The 19,505-nt window shown below is 43.6% G+C and overlaps 1 protein-coding gene across 3 annotated transcripts in view; it reads right to left on the bottom strand.

Annotated features, from left to right (window-relative positions):
* rbl1 (retinoblastoma-like 1 (p107)) overlaps positions 1–19,505 on the bottom strand; it is a 123,822-nt gene that overhangs the window by 21,373 nt on the left and 82,944 nt on the right. For all 3 annotated transcript variants that reach the window (XM_072244869.1, XM_072244859.1, XM_072244879.1), the window contains 6 exons: positions 16,076–16,240; positions 8,840–8,972; positions 7,650–7,934; positions 3,242–3,462; positions 2,855–3,031; positions 393–464 (listed from right to left, as the gene is read on the bottom strand). In XM_072244869.1, the coding sequence (XP_072100970.1) occupies positions 393–464; positions 2,855–3,031; positions 3,242–3,462; positions 7,650–7,934; positions 8,840–8,972; positions 16,076–16,240 (1,053 nt within the window). The remainder of the gene's footprint in view (positions 1–392; positions 465–2,854; positions 3,032–3,241; positions 3,463–7,649; positions 7,935–8,839; positions 8,973–16,075; positions 16,241–19,505) is intronic.

The raw sequence follows: 19,505 nt of genomic DNA, 5'->3' as shown, positions 1-19,505 counted from the left end.
ATTTTCTCCATTTAAATAATTATTCACATTATGCGTCCACTTTGAGGAACGTATCCCCCGCATATAACGAGGATAGGGTGTATATTAAAGGGGGTGAATACTTATGCAACTATTTTGTATTTTATATTTGTAACAATTTAGATCACTTTGTAGAGATCTGTTTTCACCTTGAGTCTTTTTCTGTTGATTAGTGGCAAAACAAGCCAAATTAAATCCACTGTGATTCAAATGTTGTAAAACAATAAGAATGAAAACTTTTGTGGGGGTTGGGGGGATGAATACTTTTTATAGGCACTGTAATACAGACTGTATTTGACAGTCAGTGTTGGCACAAGAGCCATTTTCTATGCGATATGAATCTATGATTATTTACATAAACAAGGCAAACTCACATGGCTGCTGGCTTGCGGTTGGCTTCTGTAACACTTCATGATATCCGTGAAAGACCTATCTTCCTTAGTAACCTGTAAAGATAGTTTATGCCAATGAAATATCAACTGAACTCCTGTAGCACTGCCGAGAAACCTTCAGAACAAAAATTGCACTGCTTACCCAGTACAAAATCTAATTATAAAATTAATTCTTCCCACTTTGGTTATTTCTTACTCTTATGATGGCACATTCTTTATTACAACTTCTCCTGCCTCATCTCCATAGATTTTTCCTCTGTGAGGAGTTCCCTTCAAATCTAGCATCAGCGTGCATGTGCTAACAAGCTCTCTTAGCATGTTATTGCAGTCCAAATTAATCTAGACAATATGCACCTACTACCCAGATTTGTCGGTCTGAGAAACTGAATTGAAAGTGTGGATTCATCAGTGCTAATAAACTGTGTTACAGAGAGAACCGCATTCTTCAAATCTTCTCATCGTCCATTGAAAATGCATATTATTCTCAGTAGAAGTACTTGGGACACTTGCAAATGAACTGCCTAAGTGTTCAAGGATTTCACTGACTAGATTTTAAGACCTCCCAAAACCTCCAGCAAATACTATTTTTGTAACAGCTCAACAAAGAGTCTATTCTCCAATAACATGGCCCCAGACTGTACCAAGTTCAGTTGGAAGGCCTTTCTCTTTCTCAAGAGTCCTTGAGCATGTGACATCCTTGTTTTTCATCCCATCTTTGCCTGGCTTGCTCCATTTCAAGTAACCCTATCACATCGCTCTTCTCCGTGGATTGTTACCTTGTAGTGGTGGAGAAGCTTGTGTGGTCCTGTGATCCCAAGAGCTATGCCATCTGGAGCTATGCTCCTGGTAGGGTCACCCATGGCGGTAAGGTCGAGGGTGAGGTCCCTGACAAAGAACAATCCAACCAAGACCTCAATGGTGGAACAGGTGGATGAAGTTACTTCGAACTCAACGGTTGTGAAGGCAGATTGGAGTTCATCAGCTCCAATCGTGGTCGTTTCCATGCCACTGGAATCAGTTGGTTGATTTGTGAAGTATTGTGTGCTTCTTGGAGTGCAACATCAAGTACACGTTAAACAAATACACGCATAGGTGTCTTCGCTCTGTGGGCCACTTCTTCAGAACAAAGACCATCACCCTCAACCTCGAAGGATAGCCACAACGATGACCACATTGCTGAACAGCATATTCCATAGGCAAATATAATTGTTAGGAGTGTTTGCTCATGTTTAAAATTCAAAAGCAAAAATTATCAAGATTATTTAAATCTATTACCTATATAATTTTATTGATGCCACAGTATGAAATTTGTAAGCACACTTTCAGGAAGGTTTCCAAACATCCCACCCTGCAAAAACTCATTTCAGGGAGGTAGCACCATCAATTTGTGGGAGACTCCCGGAACTTCTGGGAGAGGTAGGATGTCTGCAATAAAGTAGTTGCTTTGCAGCTAGCCAGCTAGTTTAAATAACGTTAGCTATGCTAATGAACAAATGACACCTGTTAAACTCACCTCAACATATCTTTTCCAGTCTTAACCCACCATGGGCAATAGAAAAGTCACTGTTGCAACCAGTGCAGCGAGCAACACTCATTATTTTTGACCCCTATTAGGCAGAGGTACACTTTAGTGTAGTCTGGGGTGAAGTACGTTTTACATTTTCTTTTTTTGGAACACTCTGCCATGGCATGCTCTCTCTCTCCCTCACTCTCAAAAAAATCGGGATATTGTATACAATTTGCATGCATCAGGGAGCCACTATCAATGTGCGGGAGACTCCCGGAACTTCCGGGAGAGGTAGGATGTCTGCATTTCTTCAGTTACCAGCTTGACAAAAAAAACACTGAACTCCACCTATAAATAATGTCCATCTCAGTAAAACACTATTCTTAACAGTCTGCTCGTCACTTGACAAGAACTTCAGCTGCATCAATAGCAACTTAAAAAGACCCATCAACAGCATGAGACAACTAGTGAACTGAAAGCAAGGAAGAGAGCACGTTAGTAAATAGAAAGGAATGATGCAGACTCCTAATCCTTCTGGTCCACAAGCAACAAGGGAAAGGCAATCACTAAATGTTGTTTGCTACTACACATATTTCCCTTTAGTTGCCTCAATATCCAAAGAAAAGGAAAAATTGGGCCAGTCAGGATTAAACCTAAATTGAAGGAAACACATCTGAAAACATAATATCAAAATATTTACATGGAAGGTACACTTTCTGAGTACAGAAAGGATCCTGGTGAGTTTTACTGAAACCTGGCTGTGCAAGTCATTCACTGTCCTTCCTGAAGGCCTGTTGCACCTGAAGAGGTGCTGGAGACTTGGTGTTACATATTCTTGGAATAGACCTTCCCCACAGCCTCCTCTTTGCTAAGCTCCAAATTCGATTAGCTCTGCATTTGGATGAAGGAGCAGCAAAAGCTGAGAATGTAAACATACCTTTGCCATTATGTAGACAGCACATAGGAGAAGTTGATCAAGGTGTCTGTCAGTCATTAAATCTGTGCAATTGACCAAAGAAAACTCAAAGCAAGTCCAAATCTTCCTCCGAAGCTCTGCAGACACATCCAGCTTTAGGCACAAGTCACGCAGGCGGACGCTGGCCAGATGATATACCTGGAAGAAAGATAAGCTCCAACACTTGGTCAATCGGTAAGAAGGAATGGAGTCACAGAAACTGGCTCTCTGGCTCAACTCATCCATGCTGCATTACCCAGTCTAGCTAGTCCCATCTATCCACATTTTGCCCATACCCCTCTAGTGGAGCACCACAATTTAAACGTAGCAGTACTGAAGCAATGTAAAAGTCAGTGTTGGGATGCTCACCTTTCTGAAGAATAATGCCAGTGAACCTGTCTTCTTTGGCTTGCTGATTGTTGCTACCTGAGGCTCTTGTGCTGATGCAACTCCCCCTGCCTTGGGGGAAGAGCTGAGTAACGCCTGGGCAGAGAGGGGCACTTGGGCTGTTTCTTCTGCAACCTGCGTTTGCTGGGGTACAGTCATCTGGACTGGGATGAAGGTGATCCCTCCAATCTCATTAGTAACACCTGAAATATAAACAGATTTAAGGAACCTTTCCCTGCTGAGGCCGCCTCTATGATAAATGATGAATGATATACTGCCAATCAAGTAGGAATGAGAAAATAGGAAAAAATTAAATAAGACTATAAAATATAGAAACATAGAAAACCTACCGCACAATACTTTGTATTGTGAACCTTTGGCTTACAATGCTGTGTCGAACAAGTCCTTACTTTAGAAATTACCCACAGTCCTCTATTTTTCTGAGCTCAATGTACCTATCCAGGAGTCTCTTAAAACAGTAGTCCCCAACAAAGCATGTGCTACCGGGCCACGATGAAACGATATGATTTGGTGATATAAAACGATATGAGTCAGCTGCACCTTTCCTCATTCTCTGTCACACACTGTTGAACTTGAACACTACCCACCCCCCCGGCCCCCCGTCGGCCAGTCAGCAAGAATATTGTCAAAGTTAAACCGCTCTGCAATGCAAAAAAGGTTGGGGACCCCTGTCTTAAAAGGCCCTATCATATCCGCCTCCACCACCATTGCCAGCAGCCTATTCCACTCATTCATCACTTTCTGCGTAAAAAAACTTACCCCTGACATCTCCTCTGTACCTACTTCCAAGCATATTAAAACTGCGCCCTCTCGTGTTAGCCATTTCAGCCCTGGGAAAAAGCCTCTGACTATCCACACGATCAATGCTTCTCATTATTTTATACCCCTCCATCAGGTCACCTCTCATTCTCCGTCGCTCCAAGGAGAAAAGGCTGAATTCACTCAACTTATTCTCAAAAAGCATGCTCCCCAGTCCAGGCAATATCCTTGTAAATCTCCTCTGTACCCTTTCTATGGTTTCTACATTCTTCCTATAGTGAGGTGACCAGAACTGAGCACAGTACTCCAAGTGGGGTCTGACCAGGGGCAGGATCCTATATAGCTGCAACATTACCTCTCGGCTCCAAAACTCAACCCCACGGTTGATGAAGGCCAATGCGCTTTACGCCTTCTTAACCACAGAGTCAACCTGTGTAGCAGCTTTGAGTGCCCAATGGACTCGGACCCCAAGATCCCTCTGATCTTCTACACTGCCAAGAGTCTTACCATTAATACTATATTCTGCCACTATATTTGACCTGCCAAAATGAACCACCTCACACTTATCTGGGTTGAACTCCATCTGCCACTTCTCAGCCCAGTTTTGCATGTCTCGTTGTAACCCCTGACAGCCCTCCACACCATCCACAACACCCCTAACCTTTTGTGTCATCAGCAAATTTACTAACCTTTACCTCCACTTCCTCATCCAGGTTATATATATAAAAAAAAAAAAATCACAAAGAGAAGGGGTCCCAGAACAGATCCCTGAGGCACACCGCTGGTCACTGACCTCCATGCAGAATATGACCCACCTAAAACCACTCTTTGCCTTCTGTGGGCAACTCCGTTCTCGATACACAAAGCAATGTCCCCTTGGATCCCATACCTCCTTACTTTCTCAATAAGCCTTGCATGGGGTACCTCATGAAATACTTGCTGAAATCCATATACACTACATCTACTGTTCTACCTTCATCAATGTGTTAAGTCACATCCTCAAAAAATTCAATCAGGCTCGTAAGGCACGACCTGCCTTTGACAAAGCCATGCTGACTATTCCCAATCATATTATGCCTCTTCAAATTATCATAAATCCTGCTTCTCAGAATCTTTTCCATCATCTTACCAACCACTGAAGCAAGACTCACTGGTCTATAATTTCCTGGTCTATCTCTACTTCCTTTCTTGAATAAGGGAACAACATCCACAACCCTCCAATCCTCCAGAACCTGTCTTGTCCCTATTGATGATCATCGCCAGAGGCTTAGCAATCTCCTCCCTCGCCTCCCACAGTGCCTGGGGTACATCCCATCCAAACCTGGTGACTTATCCAACTTGATGCTTTCTAAAAGCTCCAGCGCATCCTCTTCCTTAGTATCTACATGCTCAAGCTTTTCAGTCCACTGTAAGTCATCCCTACAATCGCCATGTTCCTATTCCGTAGCGAATACTGAAACAAGGTATTCATTAAGTACCTCTGCTGTCTCCTCTGGTTCCATACACACTTTTCCACTGTCGCACTTGATTGGTCTTATTTTCTGACATCTTATCCTCTTGCTCTTCACATACTTGTAGAATGTCTTAGGGTTTTCCTTAATCCTGTCTGCCAAGGCCTTCTCACAGCCCCTTCTGGCTCTCCTAATTTCATTCTTAAACTCCTTCCTGCGAGGCTTATAATCTAGATTTCTAACATTACCTCGTTTTTTGAACCTTTCATAAGCTTTTCTTTTCTTCTTGACTCGATTTACAACGGCCTTTGTACGCCATGGTTCCTGTACCCTACCATCCTTTCCGTCTCATTGGAACATACCTATGCATAACTCCACGCAAATATCCCCTGAATATTTGCCACATTTCTGCTATACATCTCCCTGAGAACATAGGTTCCAATTTATGCTTCCAAGTTCTTGCCTGACCGCCTCATATTTCCCCTTTCTCCAATTAAACGCTTTCCTAACTTGTCTGTTCTTATCCCTCTCCAATGCTATGGTAGAGATAGAGTTGTGATCACTATCTCCAAAATGCTCTCCCACTGAGAGACCTGACACCTGACCAGGTTCATTTCCCAATACCAGATCAAGTAGAGCCTCTCCTCTTCTAGGCTTATCTACAGATTGTGTCAAGAAACCTTGCTCCTTACTAAACCCTTCGCTCTAGGGAGATGCCAATCAATATTTGTGAAATTAATATCTCCCACCATGACAAACCTGGTATTAGTACATCTTTCCAGAATCTGTCTCCCTATCTGCTCCTTGATGTCCCTGTTACTATTGGGTGGTCTATAAAAAACACCCAGTAGAGTTACTGACCCCTTCCTGTTCCTAACTTCCACCCACAGAGACTCAGTAGACAATCCCTCCATGACTTCCTCCTTTTCTGCAGCCGTGACACTATCTCTGATCAGCGGTGCCATGCCCCCACATTTTTTGCCTCCGTCCCTGTTCTTTCTGAAACATCTAAAGCCTGACACTCTAAGTAACCATTCCTGCCCCAGAACCATCTAAGTCTCTGTAATGGCCACAACATCACAGCTCCAAGTACTGATCCACGCTCTAAGCTCATACGCCTTGTTCATAATACTCCTTGCATCAAACCATCGGTCTGAGCTCATCCCTTCTCTATCATCTGCCTATCCTCCCTCTCACATTGTCTACAAGCTTTCTCCATTTGTGAGTCAACAGCCCCTTCCTCCATCTCTTCAGTCTGGCTCCCACCCTCCAGCAATTCTAGTTTAAGCTCTCCCCAATAGCCTTAGCAAACCTTCCCGCTAGGACACTGGTTCCCATCAGATTCAAGTGCAACCCGTCCTTTTTGTACAGGTCACGCCTGCCCCAAGAGTTCACAATTATCCAAAAATCTGAATCTCTGCCCCCTGCTTCAATCCCCTCAGCCAGGCATTTATCCTCCCCCTCACTCTATTCCTATGCTCACTCTCATGTGGCACAGGCAGTAATCCCAAAATTACTATCTTTGCGGTCCTGCTTCTCAACTTCCTTCCTAACTCCCTGTAGTCTGTTTTCAGGACTTCCTCCCTTTTCCTACCCATGTCGTAGGTACCAATATGTACCATGACCTCTAGCTGTTCTCCTTCCCATTTCAGGATATCGTGGATGTGATCAGAAACATCCCAGACCCTGGCACCTGGGAGGTAAACTACCACCCATATGTTTTTCCTGTAGTAGAATTCGGCCTATTGAATCTGCTCCACCATTCCATCACAGTTGATTATCCCTCTCAACCCCATTCTCCTGCCTTCTCCCCATAACCGTCCACACCCTTACTAATCAATAACCTATCAACCTTTACTTTAAATATGCCCAATGACTTGGCCTATACAGCCATCTGTGGCAATGAATTCTACAGCTTCACTACCCTCTAACAAAAGTAATTCTGACTCACCTCTGCTCAAGATGGTTGTTGTCCCTTTATTTTGAGGCTTCACGCTCTGGTCCTAGACTCTCTCCCACTACAGGGGGCATCCTCTCCACATCCACACTGTCTAGGCCAATTAACACTTGATGGGTTTCAATGAGATCCCCCCATTCTTCTAAACTCCAGCAAGTACAGGCCCAGAGCAATCAAATGCTCCTCACATGTTAACCCTTACCTTGCACAGGTATAGTCAGCATTTGACCATTGGTCGCAGTTACAGTAGCAGTTGCCATGGTCACAACAGTCTGCCCAGGAGTGACAGCAACGTTTTCATTGTTCATACTTTGCGTTTGAAGAATCCTCAGTCCTGATGACTGGGTGACGTTGATCTTATTCTGTGCTATAGTCACATGAGCATCCAATGAACTATCATCACCAAAAAGTCTCCGTTTGGCACTTCCTGCAGAAGGCGAGGTGAACCGATCATGGACAGACAGTGGAGATGCTGGAGGAGGAAGGTCTGGAAGGAAACAGATCAGCAAATAAACAGTAAATTGCTGCTTTTTCAAAACTTTGCAAAAATCTTCAAGTTTTTTTTCATGGCTACAAATCATTGGAATTTACCATGACGAACACTTGCACATACAAATACAAAACATTGGTCAGCTTGCACATGGGAGCATTGTGTGCAGTTCTGGTTGCCACTCTACAGAAAGGACCCAGTAGAATTAGAAAAAGTACAGAAGAGCTTCACCAGAATGTTGTTTGGAATGGAGGGCTCTGCACAGGTTAGGTGTATTTTCACTGTAAAGAAGGAGGCTGAGGAATGACCTTATTGAGGTTTATCAAATGAGATAGGATAAAGAGTCTTTTTCTTGGGGTGAGGGATTTTTAGATGAGAAGGGAGAAATTTAAAGGAGATCAGAGGGGCAAGTTCTCTGCAGAGGATGATTGATTTATGGAATGAGCTGGTAGGTGGTAGCAGTAAGTACAACATCAGCAATAAAAAGGCATTAGGCTACGTTGTAGGGATATAGACTTAATCTAGACTAATGGGATTGTGTAGGCATTACGGTCAGCTTGGAAGAGTTGGGCTGAAGGGCCAGCCTGATGTGTTGTACAGCTCTATGACTCATGGTTCAATACAGAAGATTTTTGGACACCGTGGGAATTAAGCCGAAAACAGAGTTAGAGTACGGGATAAGCTACGATTGTAATGAATAGCAAAGCAGACCAGGACTGCAGTCAATATTTGTTTGGGGCTGTTAGAGAAACAAATCTGTGTAGGATATTATGACAGGTGTTATAATGATGGACAGGAAAGGGATGCTGCAGTGACGGTTAGACAAGGGTGCGTTTACTTCAGCAACAATTAATGACAGTTTCAGAAAGAAGGGAGAGTCGAGAGAGAAAAAAGGTACTTACCACGTTTGTTAAAATTCCCAGCCATATCTGTGCGGACCTCCTTCACCCGAGGATGCATTATGGGAGACATAGGCATCAGTGGGAGGTGGGTGGGACCACTATTAGCACTTTCAAAATTGGAAGGGAAGGTCACCTGAAAGCATATTTGACTTTAAGATAGATAATAGTTAACAGCCAATAGGAGATACATTGCAAACAGAAACAAGAGATTCTGCAGATACTGGAAATCCAGAGGAACACACACAAAATGCTGGAGGAACTCAACAAGCCAGGCAGCATTTTTTCAAAGGAAATAAGCAGTCAACATTTCAGGACAACATCCTTCATCATGACTGATCCGCTGAGTTCCTCCTGCATTTTGTGTGTTACACTGCAAACATGTTCCACATTAGCAATATGCATCAAAACTATTCTCATGTAGATCTGTGTTAACATGGTGGACTGACAATTTGAAAAATGTGGTTAAAGATTAAACTTTTGCAATTAACACCTCAGATGAAAGACAACTTCAGAAGTGAGGAAGAGGGAAGGGATACAATACCATAAGACACAGGAGCACAATTAGGCCAATAAGCCCATCGAGTCTGCTCTAACATTCGGAATGTTTCTATGAGATTCCCCCCTTATTCTCCTGAACTCCAGGGAATACAGCCCAAGAGCTACCAGACTTTCCTCATATGGTAACCCTTTCAATCCTGGAATCATTCTTGTGAATTTTCTCTGAACCCTCTCCAATGTCAGTATAACCTCTTTAAAATAAGGAGCCCAAAAACTGCACACAATACCTCAAGTGTCGTCTCACAAGTGCCTTATTGAGCCTCGACATCACATCCCTGCTCTTATATATGGATAAGATAAAGGCAGGAAAGTTGTTTCCAGTGGTAGGCGAGACTAGAACTAGGGGACACAGCCTCAAGATTCGGGGGAGTAGATCTAGGACGGAGATGAGGAGGAACTGCTTTTCCCAGAGAGTGGTGAATCTGTGGAATCCTCTGCCCAATAAAGTAGTGGAGTCTACCTTAGTAAATATATTTAAGACAAGGTTGGATAGATTTTTGCATAGTAGGGAAATTAAGGGTTACAGGGAAAAGGCAGGTAGATGGAGATGAGTCCATGGTCAGATCAGCTATGATCTTATTGAATGGTGGAGCAGGCTCAACAGGCCAGGTGGCCGACTCCTACTCCTATTTACTATGTTCTTACGTTCTCTCCAATGATAAAATATCCTTTCTGAGATAAGCGGCCTAAAGCTGTTGACAATACTCCAACTGCAGCCTGACTAGTGTCTTATAAAGCCTCAGCAGTATCTCCTTGTTTTTATATTCTGTTCCCCTTGAAATAAATGCCAACATTGCATTTGCCTTCTTTACCACAAACTTAACCTGTAAATTAACCTTCTGGGAATCTTGCATGAGCATGCTCAAGTCCCTTGTACCTCTGATATTTGAATTTTCTCCCCACTTAGATAATAGTCGGCACTTTTGTTCCTTTTACCAAAATGTATTACTAGTCCATAAAACATAGGAGCAGAATTCGGCTATTTGGCCCATCGAGTCTGCTCTGCCATTTAATCATGGCTGATCCTTTCTTCCCTCTCTTCAATCCCACCCTCTGGCCTTCTCCCTGTAATCTTTGATGCCATGTCCAATCAAGAACGTATCAAGTTCTGCCTTAAATACAGCCAGCAACCTGACCTCCACAGCTACAGGTTTATTATCGCCACCAAGTGTCGTGAAATTTGTTAACTTAGGAACGTTGGTAACAAATTCCACAAATTCACCACCCTCTGGCTAAAGAAATTCCTCCACATCTCTGTTCTAAATGGACACCCCTCTCTCCTCAGGCTGTGCCCTCTTGTTCTAGACTCCCCCACCATGGGAAACATCCTTTCCACATCTACTCTGTCTAGGCCTCTCAACATTCAAAAGGTTTCAACGAGATCCCCCCCCTCATCCTTCTAAATTCCAATGAGTACATTCCTCGTATGATAATCCTTTCATTCTTGGAACAATCTTTACGAACATCCTCTGAACCCTCTCCAATGTCAGAACTTCTTTTCTTAGATGAGGAGCCCAAAACTGTTAACAATACTCAAGGTGCAGTCTCACCAGTGCCTTATAAAGCCTCAGCATCACATCCTTGTTCTTGTATTCTACACCTGTTGAGCAAATGCTAACATTGCATTTGCCTTCCTCACCACTGACTCTACATGCAAGTTAACCTTTAGTGTTTTGCACACGGACTCCCAAATCCTTTTGCATCTTAGTCCTTTTCTCCCCTTTTAGAAAGTATTCTGCTCATTTACTTCTACTACCAAAATGCATTACCATGCATTTCCCAACATTGTATTTCATTTGCCACTTTCTTGCCCGTTCTCCTAATCTGTCTAAGTTCTTCTGCAGCCTACCTGTTTCCTCAACAAACTTAGCAACAAAGCCATCTATTCCATCATCTAAATTATTGTTATACAGCATAAAAAGGTGCAGTCCCAACACCGACCCCCTGTGGAATATCACTCGTTACTGGCAGCTAATCAGACAATGATCCTTTTATTCCCACTCACTGTATCCTACCAATCAGCTAATGCTCCAACCATGCCAGTGACTTTCCTGTAATACCATGGGCTCTTAACTTGGTAAGCAGCCTCATGTATGGCACCTTGTCATAGGCCTTCTGAAAATCCAAATATACAACATCCACTGCACCGCCTTTATCTATTCTACTTGTAATCTCCTCTAAGAATTCCAACAGGCTTGTCAGGCAGGATTTTCCCCAAAGGAAACCATGCTGTCTTTGTCCTGTCTTGTCCTGTGTCACCAAGTACTCCATCAGCTCATCCTTAACAATTGACTCTAACATCTTCCCAACCACTGAGGTCAGGCTAACTGGTCTACAATTTTCTTTCTGCTGCCTTTCTCCTTTCTTGAGAACTGGAGTGACATTTGCAATTTTCCAGTCCTCTGGCACCATGCCTGAGTCCAAGGATTTGAGAAAGATCATTGCTTCAGCAATCTCCAGTGCTACCTCTTTCATAACCCTAGTGTACAGTTCATCTGGTCTGAGTGATTATGTACCCTTGGGTCTTTTCAGTTTTTTCAGCACCTTCTCACTTGCAATAGTAACTGCACTCACTTCTCTTCCTCCACACGCTACAGCATCTGGCACACTGCTAGTGTCTTCCACAGTGAAGACTAATGCAAAATACTCATTTAGTTCATCAGCCATCTCCTTGTCCGCTACTATTATTTCTCCAACCTCATTTTCTAGTGGACCTATATATCCACTCTCACCTCTATTTATTACATACTTGAAAAAGATTTTATCATGTTTGCTAGCTTGCTTTCATATTTCATCTTTTCCCTTCTAATGATCTTTTCAGTTGCTCTCTGTAGGTTTTTATAAGTTTCCCAATCCTCTAGCTTCCCACTAATTTTTGCTTTGTTGTACCCTTTTGTTTTTTACATTTGCTTTGTGTTCCCTTGTCAGCAATGGTTGTACTATTTTGCCATTTGAGTATTTCTTCGTTTTTGGAATACATGTGTCCTATATCTTCTTTATTTTCCCCAGAAACTCACGTCATTGCTGCTCTGCTGTTATCCCTGCCAGCAGCTCCTTCCAATTTACTTTGGCCAACTCCTCTCTCATACCACTGTAATTTCCTTTACTCCACTGAAATACTGCTATGTCAGACTTTACTTTCTCCTTATCAAATTTCAAGTTGAACTCTATCGTATTCTGATCACTGGCTCCTCAGGGCTCTTTTACCTAAGCTCCCTAGTTTGCTACTATTTTGCCCCTGCTTCCAATTTTCCAAAGTCCTGCAGCAATTGCATTGCTTCCTCTGCATTACCTACCCCTCCACCTATCTTCGTATCAACCACAACTTTGCCAAAAGCCATCACTTCCACTATCTAAGTCATTGACAAGCAATGAGAAGTAGTTGTCCTGATACTGACCCTTGAGGAACACCACTAGTCACTGGCAAACAACCAGAAAAGGCCCCATTTTTTCTCACTCACTGCCTCCTGCTTGTCAGCCATTCCTCTATCCATGCCAGTATCTTTCCCGTAACACCATAGGATTTTATCTTGTTAAGCGGCCTCATGTGAGGCACCTTATCAAATGCCTTCAGAAATTGAAGTACATGACATCCACTGCCTCTCCTTTGACCACCCTCTTGTTACTTCCTCAAAGAATTCTAATAGATTCAACAGGCAAGATTTCCCTTGACAGAAATCATGCTGACTTTGACTTATTTTACGTTTAGTCTCCAAGTAACCTAAAACCTCGTCCTTAATAATGGACTCCAACACTTTCCCAACCACTAAGGTTAGGCTAACTGGCATACAATTTCCTTTCTTTTCCCTTCCTCTGTTCTTAAAGAGTGGAGGAATTTTCCAGTCCTCTGGGACAATGTTAGAATCAAGTGATTCTTGAAAGATCATAACCAATGCATCAGCTATCTCTTCAGCAACTTCTTTCAGAACTCTGAGATGTAGTCCATCTGGTCCAGGTGACTTATCCATCTCAAGACCTTTCAGTTTGCCAATTGATAGCAATGGTACTCACGGACCTCAGGCAAACAGCTTGTGTCTTCCACAGTAAATACTGATGCATAGTACCTACTAAGTTCATCTGCCATTTCTCTGTCCCCCATTACTACCTCACTAGCATCATGTTCCAGTGGCCCAACATCAACTCTCACCTCCCTTTTATTCTTTATATAACTGAAAATATTCTAGTATCATGCTTTATATTAGCAGCTAGCTTGCCCCCATATCTCATCCCTTCTTATAGCTTTTTAGTTGCCTTTTGTTGGATTTTAAAAGCTTCCCAATCATCCAACTTCCCACTCACTTTTGCTAATGTATATGCCCTTTCTTTGGCTTTTATGCAGTCCTTAACTTTCCTTGTCAGCCACGGCTGCCTAGCCCTGCCATTTGAGAACGTCTGTTGGACATATCTATCCTGAGCCTTGTGAACTATTCCCAGAAACTTCAGCCACCTCTGTTCTGCCGTCATCCCTACCAGTATCCCCTCCAATCCACCTGGGCAAGCTCCTCTCTCATGGCTCTGTAATTTCCTTTATTCCATTGTGATACTAATACATATGATTTATGCTTCTCCCTCTCAAATTGTAGTATGAATTTAAGCATATTATGATCACTGCCTCATAAGGGTTCCCTTACATTAAGCTCCTTAATAAGATCTGGGTTATTACACAACACACAGTCTAAGACAGCCTCTCCCCGACTAGGCTCAAGCACAAGCTGCTCTAAAAAGCCACCTCATAGACATTGAACAAACTCCCTCTCTTGCGATCTGACACCAACCTGATTTTCCCCATCCCCTTGTATATTGAAGTCCCCCATTACAATTGTGACATTTTATTATATGCCTTTTCCAGCCCCTTTTGCAATTTCAACACCACATCTTGGCTACTATTTGGAGGCCATAATGGTTTTTTCACCCATGCGTTTCTTAACTCCACCCACAAAGATTCGACATTCTCTGACCCTGTCACCTCTTTCGAAAGATGTCACACCACCGTCTCTGCTTTTCTGCCTATCCTTTGATGTTGAACTCCCAACTATGATCTTCTTTCAGCCACAAATCAGCGATGCCCACAATGTCATACTGACCAATCTCTAATTGTGTCTGAAGTTCACCCCCCTTATTCTGAATTCAAAGTGCATTTAAATACAGCACTTTCAGTCCTGCATTCTTTGCCCTTATGAATTCTGCCTCTGTGGCACAGGTTACACTGTCTGCAGCTGTACCCAATCATTGGCTTGTCCTTCCTCACACATATATTACGTAATCTATTTGAAAATCTACTGGCTCATCCTCAGCTCTATCATATTGTTTCCTATCTCCCCTGCATATACTGATATACAAGAGAAGTTAACAATGGAGAAACACCCTTTATATCTGGATGGTTCTGACAGGAGCTATACAAGGATAGTTCTGTGGAATTAGATGACTGAAGGTTATTGTCGAGCAACAGCCTGATTAACCACCTTGAATGATTTGAGAGGAAGAGGGGCATGATGAATTGGTGACAGACCCATAGCTATGGTTCTAGTGCACAAAACATTTTGTAGTGAGGTGGCTTGCATTACTGGGGTAAGGCAAGTTTTAAAGCACCTTGGGGGGGAGCAGCTGGGTGTCAATTAGAATTAAGATAGATGAAGAATGGAATTTTTAATGAGTAATTTCTTACACCCTTCACATACACGAGTAAAAATCTTTACATTACATCTCCATCTAAATGCACAATCATAGCAGTTTATAATAAATAGAACAGTCAATGTAACATAGAAATACACTCAAATCAGCGTGAGTTAATGAGTTTGATGGCCTGATGGAAGAAACTGTTCCGGAGCCTGTTGGTCCTGGCTTTTATGCTGTAGTGCCGTTTCCTGGATGGTAGCAGGTGGAACAGACCGTGGTTGGGGTGACTCGGGTCCCCAATGACCCTACCTTTTGTCATACTTGTCTTTGTAAATGTCCCAAATCATGGGCAGTTCACAACTGCATATGCACTGGACTGTCCACACCACATTCTGCAGAATCCTGCAATTAAGTGAGGTACAGTTCCCATACCAGGCAGTGACTCAGCCAGTCAGGATGCTCTCATTTGTGCTGCTGTAGAAAGTTCTTAGGATTTGGGGGCCCATACCAAACTTCCTCAACCGTCTGAGGTGACAGAGGGCCTGTTGTGCCTTTTTCACCACATAACTGGTGTGTACAGACCATGTGAGGTCCTTAGTGATGTGGATGCCGAGGAACTTAAAGCTGTTGACCCTCTCAGCCCCAGGTCCATTGCCATCAATTCCTCCTGTAATCCACAACCAGCTCCTTTGTTTTTGCGATATTGAGGGAGGGGTTGTTTCCTTGACACCACCATGTCAGGGAGATGACTTTTTCCCTGCAGGCCACCTCGTTACTGTTTGAGATTAGGCCAATTAATGTAGTGTTGTTGGCAAAATTAATTAGCAGATTGGAGCTGTGGATGGTGACACAGTCATGGGTATACAGGGAGTGAAGGAGGGGCTCCCGTGTTGAGTGTCCACACAGCAACCCAAAGAACCGCAATCATTTTGAGTCAGTGAAGAAATAAGTGGAAAATTTATCAGGCTACCTACGAATGAAAGACAATTTTACTTTTTAACTTTCTTGAAACACTTCGTGTAGGGGATTGGATATAATACCACCATAAAGGGATGCACGCACCTCTTCACATGTCGGAACCTGGCTGTGTGCTCCATGCAAAGCCTTCCAAAGGGCTGAATCGTGGACCCAAGCTCGACTTTCCAAAATCTGCTCTTCGATGTTGTTAAGGTGTTTCACCATATCACGGGAGAGACCCTCCTCTGCCCGAATCAACACCTCTATCACCTAATGAAGAGGAGCATCATCAATGTTAGGTTCATTTGAGCTAATGTCTAACTGAAAAACTATCATGGTATGCCTCTTGCTCAGGTAAGAATGCGGGCAACACGGCAGTGTAGCGGTTAGTGCATGCTATTACAGCACAGACCAAAACTGGGGTTCAACTCATGACTATACCCCTTCCCCACACGAAACCACCATGGTGGGCTTCACAGCTGAACAGGTGAGAAGATAGCTGAAACGTTTCAACCCAAGCAAGGCTGCAGGACCGGATGGTGTCAGTACCAGGGTGTTCAAAGTCTGTGCCCCTCAGTTATGTGGAGTACTTCACCATGTATTCAACCTGAGCCTGAGGCTCCGGAGGGCTCCTGTACTGTGGAAGACGTCCTGCCTTGTCCCTATGCTGAAGACGCCGCGCCCCAGCGGCCTCAATGACTACAGACCGGTGGCATTGACCTCCCACATCATGAAGACCCTGGACAGACTTGTTCTGGAGCTGCTCCAGCCTATGGTCAGGCCACACTTAGATGCCCTCCAGTTCGCCTACCAGCCCCGACTAGGAGTTGAGGATGCCATCGTCTACCCGCTGAACCGTGTCTACGCCCACCTGGACAATCCAGCGAGCACTGTGAGGGTCATGTTTTTTGATTTCTCCAGTGCGTTCAACACCATCTGCCTTGCTCTGTTGGGGGAGAAGCTGACAGCGATGCAGGTGGATGCTTTCCTGGTGTCATGGATTCCTGATTCCTGATTACCTGACTGGCGGACCACAGTACGTGTGCTTGCAACACTGTGTGTCCGACAGAGTGATCAGCAGCACTGGGGCTCCACAGGGGACTGTCTTGTCTCCCTTTCTCTTCACCATTTACACCTTAGACTTCAACTACTGCACAGAGTCTTGTCATCTTCAGAAGTTTTCGGATGACTCTGCCATAGTTGGGTGCATCAGCAAGGGAGATGAGGCTGAGTACAGGGCTACGGTAGGAAACTTTGTCACATGGTGTGAGCAGAATTATCTGCAGCTTAATGTGAAAAAGACTAAGGAGCTGGTGGTAGACTTGAGGAGAGCTAAGGTACCAGTGACCCCCATTTCCATCCAGGGGGTCAGTGTGGACATGGTGGAGGATTACAGATACCTGGAGATATGAATTGACAATAAACTGGAATGGTCAAAGAACACTGAGGCTGTCTACAAGAAGGGTCAGAGCAGTCTGTATTTCCTGAGGAGACTGAGGTCCTTTAACATCTGCCAGACGATGCTGAGGATGTTCTACGAGTCTGTGGTGGCCAGTGCTATCATGTTTGCTGTTGTGTGCTGGGACAGCAGGCTGAGGGTAGCAGACACCAACAGAATCAACAAACTCACTTGTACGGCCAGTGATGTTGTGGGGATGGAACTGGACTCTCTCACAGTGGTATCTGAAAAGAGGATGCTGTTTAAGTTGCATGCCATCTTGGTCAATGTCTCCCATCCACTACATAATGTACTGGGTGGGCACAGGGGTACATTCAGCCAGAGACTCATTCCACCGAGATGCAGCACAGAGCAGCATACGAAGTCATTCCTGCCTGTGGCGATCAAACAATACAACTCTTCCCTTGGAGAGTCAGACACCCTGAGCCAATAGGCTGGTCCTGGACTTATTTCATAATTTACTGGCATAACTTACATACCACTATTTAATTATTTATGGTTCTATTACTATTTATTATTTATGGTGCAACTGTAACAAAAACCAATTTCCCCCGGGATCAATAAAGTATGACTATGACTAATTCCCACTGCTGTTGCTATGGAGTTTGTACGCTCTCCCTGTGACTGCGTGAATTTCCTCCGGGTGTTTCAGTTTCCACCCACATTCCAAAAGACATATGGGTCAGGGAAATAAGTTGTGAGCATGCTATGTTGGTGCCTGAAGCATGATGACACTTGTGGGCTGCTCCCAGCACAATCCTCACTGCAAACAACAGGAATTCTGCAGATGCTGGAAATTCAAGCAACACACATCAAAGTTGCTGGTGAATGCAGCAGGCCAGGCAGCATCTCTAGGAAGAGGTACAGTCGACGTTTCAGGCCGAGACCCTTCGTCAGGACAATCCTCACTGATCTGATTTGACACAAAAGACACATTTCATTGTGTATTTTGATGTACAAATAAAGCTAACCTTCAAGTGCTTCACAGGTTGAAGTGTACTTCCGATGCACGGAACACAGCAGTCCATTTGCACAGCAAAGTCCCACAAAAATCAACAAAGTAACCACTGAATAATCTATTTAGCTCTGTTGGTTGACGATGTCTTATCCTGTAGCATTCATAAGTGCCTCAGTACTGGTACTGGTGATGTGGTCTCTGGCACACCATTGAAGCTCAGCTGCCAATTTAAATCTGATAGCGCACTACATCACCTCAAAGGCTTGGGTGCCAATTCCTTTTACCATCACAAGAATAAATTTCCAATTATTAAATGAAAGTTTACCTATTACCTGTATTTAATTCTGGTGTCATTACTGAGGGTCAGCCTAACTCCAAGCCATTAGGGGAGGTTAGGCAAAAGAAAGTGATTAATCCTATTTTGCCCAGGCCAGACTGGTAGGACAGGTTCTTCAAATCACAGTAAAAATTAATCTCAAGCCATGCTGAAGATACTGGGCCTTGAATGCAAAAACTCACTGGTTTTAAGCGCAAATTTGTGGAGTTAGCTAAGTACATCAAAAATCCCACTGAGTAAAGAATCAGATTAAAAAGATGCAACAGCAAGCGCGAATTCTACAAGCAATAGGACAATGATTCTCAAACTGAAAATATTTAAAGTATCATAATGTCCAAAACAAAAATACTGTAATATAAAATTGTACCATCAAAGCACAGGACTTAATTAGCAAAATTAGAAACATAGAAAACCTACAGCACAATACAGGCCCTTCAGCCCACAATGCTGTGCTGAACATGTACTTATTTCAAAAATTACCTAGGGTTGTCTATGGCCTTCTATTTTCCTAAGCTCCATGTATCTATCCAGGAGTCTCTCTGACTAGCCACACATTCAATGCCTCTCATCATCTTATACATTTTTATCAGGTCACCTCTCATCCTCCGTTGCTCCAAGGAGAAAGGCTGAGTTCCCTCAACCTATTCTCACAAGGCAAGCTCCCCAATCCAGGCAACATCCTTGTAAATCTCCTCTGCACCCTTTCTATAGTTCCCACATCCTTCCTGTAGTAAGGCGACCAGAATTGAGCACAGTAACCCGAGTGGGGTCCTATATAGCA

This window comes from Mobula birostris, chromosome 2 (genome assembly GCF_030028105.1).
Source record: "Mobula birostris isolate sMobBir1 chromosome 2, sMobBir1.hap1, whole genome shotgun sequence".
Lineage (NCBI taxonomy): Eukaryota > Metazoa > Chordata > Chondrichthyes > Myliobatiformes > Myliobatidae > Mobula > Mobula birostris.
Note: the sequence above shows the minus strand (reverse complement) of the source record. Positions and strands in the feature narration are given on the sequence as shown.